This window comes from Gossypium raimondii, chromosome 1 (assembly GCF_025698545.1).
Source record: "Gossypium raimondii isolate GPD5lz chromosome 1, ASM2569854v1, whole genome shotgun sequence".
NCBI classification, from domain to species: domain Eukaryota; kingdom Viridiplantae; phylum Streptophyta; class Magnoliopsida; order Malvales; family Malvaceae; genus Gossypium; species Gossypium raimondii.
In genome coordinates this window covers 32,605,280-32,611,579 of record NC_068565.1, presented here as the reverse complement: position 1 = coordinate 32,611,579, position 6,300 = coordinate 32,605,280, and the positions used below count along the sequence as shown (strand labels likewise).

The window sequence follows — 6,300 nt, the reverse complement described above, 5'->3', positions numbered from 1 at the left end:
TAAACAAGTCTTGAATTGGAAAGGTTTAAGAAATGAAAAAGTTTTACATCAATGAGAAATTTTAGATTCGAATTTAGCCTGAAATAAAATACATTGATCCAAAAAGATTGAATTGAAGCCAAGATTGGAAATGCATGGATGCCAATGGGAAACAAACAAAATGGATCTGTAATGTTAAAAGTCACATACAATGGGACTGAATCTTCTTCATCTGATCATACATTTCTCAAATATGAAACAGAAAAACATTCTCTCTGACAAACAGACACTGACTCTTGGATCAATGATCACTCAACCCATGCGTACTCCAAATTTAACATTTCCCCCCCTTATTTTATGTAAAGAAGCCGATCTTAAGACAGAGCTTGTCTGTGGGTCCTTTTCCTTTTGACCATATGTCAAATCAATGCTTTTGATTTTGATGTTTTTCTCTCTAGTCTACGTTTTCTAGTACTAAACCCAAATCCATGAATGTATGGATCAATGCAATGGAACCGTATTTGTTCAATGTATACCTCACATTCCACCATCGATTTCCATCTGAAGTTCCCATTTTATTTTCTTCATATTGTTTTCCCATGTTCCCCTCCCTCCTTTCTTTTCTTTTTTCCCTTTTTCTAAAGCTTCTCTTCTGCTTTGCACCCACAACAGTTTCTCATCATATTCACCACTCCCACTCTCTCTTCTAAACATTGCACCCTCTCCCTCTCTCTTTCTCTCTCTCAATTGTGTGTTTCTTCAATGGAGGGTAAACCAGTTCAGCTTTCCTATCATCTGCCTCTCATACTTATCTTTACAGTGTATATCTCAGTTTCAGCAGCGGAACAAACGGTTGTTCCATCCATCAAAACCGATGCAGTAGCTTTACTTGGGTTCAAAAAGATGATCGACAACGACCCGACTGGAGTTCTATCAGGGTGGAAGCTTGAAACCAGTCCATGCCTTTGGTATGGAGTTAAATGCTCATCAGGTAGAGTGGTTCAGCTTGACCTTAACCAGTGTAGCCTCTATGGGACCATCTTTTTCAACCCTTTGGCTTCTCTTGATATGTTATCTTCTTTGGATTTGTCTGGGAATATGTTCACTGTAAATTCAACGACTTTGCTGCTCCTCCCATATGGATTGAAGCGTCTCCAGTTGTCTGACACTGGTCTTTTTGGTCTATTCCCTGATACCATTTTCTCCAAGCTTCCAAATCTTGAATACGTGAATTTATCCCATAATAATCTCACAGGGACTTTACCTGATAATCTTTTTTCATCAAATCCTGATAAGTTGCAGGTTCTTGATCTCTCTGCTAACAACATCACAGGTTCTATTTCAGGGTTGAAATTAGAGAATTCTTGCAATTCCTTGTTGGTCCTTGATTTGTCTTTAAACCGTTTTGTTGATTCCATTCCTGTTTATCTTTCGAATTGCACCAAGCTCACTGCATTGAATCTTTCACTCAATTCTCTCACTGGGGAGATCCCAAGCTCTTTAGGGGAGCTTAAAAGCTTACAGAGGCTTGACCTTTCTTTTAACCATCTCACTGGTTGGATTCCTTCCGAGTTGGGGAAAGCATGTGACTCACTTTTGGCACTCAGGCTTTCTTTCAACAACTTTTCAGGCCCAGTTCCCAGTTCATTATCTTCATGTTCTTATCTTCAGCTTCTTGATTTATCTAATAACAACATAACGGGCCCCTTTCCAGATTCTATCCTTGAGAATCTTGGTGCATTAGAGGCTTTGTTGTTGAGTAATAACATCATCTTTGCGCCATTTCCTTCTTCGATTTCATATTGTAAGAGCTTGAGAATTGTGGATTTGAGTTCCAATAAATTCTTTGGGACCATTCCACCTGATATATGCCCAGGAGCTGCCGCACTTGAAGAGCTGAAGATCCCAGACAATCTCGTTGCTGGACAAATTCCACCTCAATTGTCACAATGTCCCCAGCTGAGGACAGTTGATTTTAGTTTGAACTATCTCAATGGATCGATCCCAACGGAGCTTGGGGCGCTTGCGAATCTAGAGCAGCTGATAGCATGGTTCAATGACTTGGAGGGGCAAATCCCAAAAGAATTGGGAAAATGCAGCAAATTAAAAGATCTGATCCTTAATAACAACCGACTTAGTGGTGAGATACCTGTGGAGTTATTCAACTGCAGCAATCTGGAATGGATATCTCTCACAAGCAATGAACTCACGGGTTCAATCCCACGAGAATTCGGCCTTTTATCAAGGTTAGCTGTTCTTCAGCTAGCAAATAATAGCTTGAGCGGTGAGATACCAGGAGAGCTAGGGAATTGCACTAGCTTGGTTTGGTTAGATTTGAACAGCAACAAGCTGACCGGAGAAATCCCACCCAGACTTGGCCGGCAGCTTGGGGCAAAGTCCTTGAGTGGAATTCTGTCGGGTAACACTCTGGTTTTCGTGAGGAACGTGGGGAATTCGTGTAAAGGAGTTGGAGGACTGTTGGAGTTTGCTGGGATCAGGCCTGAAAGATTGTTGCAGATCTCCAACTTGAAAAGCTGTGATTTTACAAGGATGTATTCTGGGGCAGTGTTGAGTCTTTTCACACAATACCAGACGCTGGAGTATCTGGATCTCTCTTACAATCAGCTTCGTGGGAAAATCCCAGACGAAATAGGTGAAATGGTGGCTTTGCAAGTTCTTGAACTAGCCCATAATCAGCTGTCTGGAGAGATTCCCTCGTCCCTTGGCCAGCTGAGGAACTTAGGTGTGTTTGATGCATCACATAACAGGTTGCAGGGCCAAATCCCAGAGTCATTCTCGAACCTATCTTTCCTGGTGCAGATTGACTTGTCTTACAATGAATTAACAGGGCCAATTCCACAAAGGGGTCAGTTGAGTACACTTCCAGCAACCCAGTATGCCAATAATCCAGGACTTTGTGGAGTTCCATTGCCTGAATGCCGGAATGGAAACAATCAAGCTGCTACAAGTTCAGATTTAGATGGTGGCAAACGACGTAGGAAGCCTGCTGCTGTTTCATGGGCTAATAGCATTGTCCTTGGGATCCTTATCTCCATTGCATCTATCTGTATTTTGATTGTATGGGCCATCGCGATGCGTGCGAGGCGGAGGGAAGCCGAGGAAGTCAAGATGCTTAACAGGTTGCAAGCAGTTCATGCAGCTACAACATGGAAGATTGAGAAAGAGAAAGAACCGCTGAGCATCAATGTGGCAACGTTCCAGAGACAGCTGAGGAAGCTAAAGTTTTCCACACTCATTGAGGCTACCAATGGTTTCTCAGCAGCAAGCCTCATAGGTTGTGGTGGGTTTGGAGAAGTTTTCAAAGCCACTTTGAAGGACGGTTCGAGTGTCGCCATCAAGAAGCTTATTCGATTGAGCTGCCAAGGTGATCGAGAATTCATGGCTGAAATGGAAACTTTAGGGAAGATTAAACATAGGAATCTAGTGCCATTGTTGGGATACTGCATGATTGGAGAGGAAAGGCTGCTTGTTTATGAGTTCATGGAGTATGGAAGTCTTGAAGAAATGCTCCATGGAAGAGCAAAAGCGAGAGATCGACGGATTCTAACTTGGGAAGAAAGGAAAAAGATTGCCAGAGGTGCAGCTAAAGGACTCTGTTTCCTCCACCACAATTGCATCCCTCATATCATACATAGAGATATGAAGTCAAGCAATGTGCTATTAGACCATGAAATGGAAGCCAGGGTCTCAGATTTTGGGATGGCAAGGCTCATAAGTGCCCTTGACACTCATTTAAGTGTGAGCACACTTGCAGGCACACCTGGTTATGTCCCACCAGAATACTACCAAAGTTTCCGATGTACGGTAAGGGGTGATGTCTATTCATTTGGAGTTGTCCTCCTGGAACTCTTGACTGGGAAGCGTCCGACCGATAAAGAGGATTTCGGGGACACCAACTTGGTTGGGTGGGTAAAAATGAAGGTAAGAGAACAAAAACACATGGAAGTGATAGACCCAGAAATATTGTTGGTGACTAAAGGAACTGATGAAGCAGAAGCAGAAGAAGTTAAGGAGATGATGAGGTACTTGGAGATAACATTGCAATGTGTGGATGATTTCCCTTCCAAAAGGCCTAGCATGTTGCAGGTGGTGGCAATGCTAAGGGAGCTGATGCCTGGATCAGCTAATGGAAGCAGTAATAGTGCTTGAATAATAAGGTAATGTTTATTTGATCATAATGGTTTATGTAAGAATTAAGAAGATAAAAAGTTAGTAATATTTGTTGCTCTTTTTTAAGAATTTTGATGTATCTAATTTTGCAACTCTTTGCTTATTTTTTGCTTATGCAAATTATATGAGCTTATAATTATAGTATAGATGGAAAACCACTCTGGATACGGTTTAAATTGCAGAAAATCCTTGTGTTAATACCAACAGGTTTCATTTCACTTATTATTTTGGAAATGTTCTAACCAAGGAACTTGGGCAACATTTGGGTTTCAGAAGATACATTTGTTTGTTGACGCTCTTCTCAAGCTCACATACTCCTTGCTCATATGCTCATCTCATGCAAACCTGTTTATTTTCATTCCGAAACAGTCCCCTATTTATTAGTGTCAGCTTTCTTAATTTGCTAACGGAAGGGAAAAACAAGAAAGAAATGGTGTCTGCCAGGGGTTTAATATATATAATAGCTGAGCAAGTGATTTTCCCTTGGCTTGGGCAATTTCTTTGGGTACCTCACATTCCATCACCCGATTTGTTCCTCGCGCCGTTCCTTTGGCCCCCAGAGGAGAGTAAGCTTCGATAAGTATGCCTTCTTCTCACAAAACTTCCTTAGCTTCTTTTGTTGCCACAACGGGTTCATCTCGACCTTTCAACCCAAATCCAACATCATGAAACAAAATTATTTGGAAATTAAAGTGACCCTTACTTGGTTCACCACTGGTGGGATTTTGGCAGTGGAAAGGATGGTCTGGAGTTTCTTGCATGACAAATTGCTTACACCTAGAGATTTGGTTAGCCCAAGAGCTTGACTCTCCTCCATTGCTTCCCATTCAGATTTTAGATATATGGGACCAAGGTCCTCCTTCATGAAAGGAAATTCCCATTTACCTGGCTTCAAACTCACTGGCCAGTGAATCAGATAGAGATCAAGATACTCCAGCTTCAAATTCCTGTAGAGATCAAGAAGCCATTAGTAAACCAATAAAAGGACACATAGTGAAAACTTTTCACATGAAGGGAACAGTGAATACTCGAGTGTTTGCTTGAGAGCTGGGAGAACACAGTCATGGTGTGCATCGCTGCACCAGAGCTTGGAAGTGATAGAGTTCATTCCTGGATTTGATTAACCCCAGACGAATAGCATCGGATATTGCTTCACCTAAAGGCTGCTCAGTTTGGTAAACAGCAGCCGTATCGAAGTGGCTAAAACCCAAGTTTGACAGCTTCGAGAATGGTCTGTTTCAGGGTATCAATGGAGGCACCGAAAGGGAATTCAGCAGTGCCAAAGCCTAGAAGGGGAATGGCTTTCTCAGAAGTCGAATGGAGAGGGAAAGTGGGGATGCTTTGGCCTGCAATGGTAGGTCTTGTTTCCATGTCCTGCCTATAAACAACTACGATGTCCGTCAATTTGTAATATCCTTCAGCAGGGCATGGATGTTGGAAGCCATATATGTAAATATTAGAACTTAGAAATTTCGTGGGCATCCATCACTGTTCACGTCATTTTCTCCGCCGCAATTGTGATTTTGTGTTTTTGTCAGAATTTCTCTTATGACTGTCTATTTTTATCGGAGTTTTGATTTTCTTGCAATATACTCAATTTCGTAATTTAATCAATTTATATAATTTGATTATACTTTAGTCCAATCATTGAAACAATTAAAAGTTGATGTGAAGTTTAAAAGAAAAACTCAAAATTCAAACTTTCCTGCATCTTTCTATTATTATTATTTTTTAAAAGGGTAAACTTTAAAATGGGTATTTATTCTATTTTGATCACTGAATTATTAATTTTTTGATTTAGTCACTAAATTTTTTAAATAAAATATTTTAATAAATTTAGCCTCCAATGTTTACACTTTATATAAATTTGATCCTAAATATAAAACATTCAACAAATCTAACCCTCAATTTTAAAAATTTCATCATTTTAATTTCAATTCTAAAAATTCACATAACTTTATCTAGAAACAATCCATTTCCTATAATATCTTTTGTTTTGAAGCTGGAGATGGTAACTTGAGCTCACTCTTTTTTCTATTTCAGGTGTAGAAATTTGATGTTTGACGATTTTTTTATTATTATAAGCTGGTTGGTTGGTAATTGCAACCTTTGTCAGAGATTTATAATCAA

At 40.3% G+C, this 6,300-nt stretch overlaps 2 protein-coding genes across 2 annotated transcripts; one reads left to right on the top strand and one right to left on the bottom strand.

The window, feature by feature from the left end:
• The first annotated feature begins 477 nt into the window (after positions 1-477).
• On the top strand, positions 478-4,356 carry LOC105785608 (serine/threonine-protein kinase BRI1-like 2). The gene has a single exon (XM_012611720.2). It carries the CDS (start codon positions 742-744, stop codon positions 4,147-4,149), a length of 3,408 nt encoding a protein of 1,135 aa, XP_012467174.1. The 5' UTR covers positions 478-741; the 3' UTR covers positions 4,150-4,356.
• A 334-nt stretch (positions 4,357-4,690) lies between these two features.
• On the bottom strand, positions 4,691-5,541 carry LOC105785611 (non-functional NADPH-dependent codeinone reductase 2-like). The gene is made up of 3 exons (XM_052634916.1): positions 5,378-5,541; positions 4,874-5,117; positions 4,691-4,813 (listed from the first exon to the last, which is right to left on the bottom strand). Exons 1-3 carry the CDS (start codon positions 5,539-5,541, stop codon positions 4,691-4,693), a joined length of 531 nt encoding a protein of 176 aa, XP_052490876.1.
• Between the last annotated feature and the right edge of the window lie 759 nt (positions 5,542-6,300).

Excerpts from the sequence above, each read along its gene's own strand:
- LOC105785608 (XM_012611720.2), top strand. The coding sequence starts at position 742 with ATGGAGGGTAAACCAGTTCAGCTTTCCTATCATCTGCCTCTCATACTT.
- LOC105785611 (XM_052634916.1), bottom strand. The coding sequence starts at position 5,541 with ATGGAAACAAGACCTACCATTGCAGGCCAAAGCATCCCCACTTTCCCT. Across the intron at positions 5,118-5,377 it reads CTCGAAGCTGTCAAACTTGG|GAATTTGAAGCTGGAGTATC; the intron begins GTTTTAGCCACT and ends TGATCTCTACAG. Across the intron at positions 4,814-4,873 it reads TCCCACCAGTGGTGAACCAA|GTCGAGATGAACCCGTTGTG; the intron begins GTAAGGGTCACT and ends TTGGGTTGAAAG.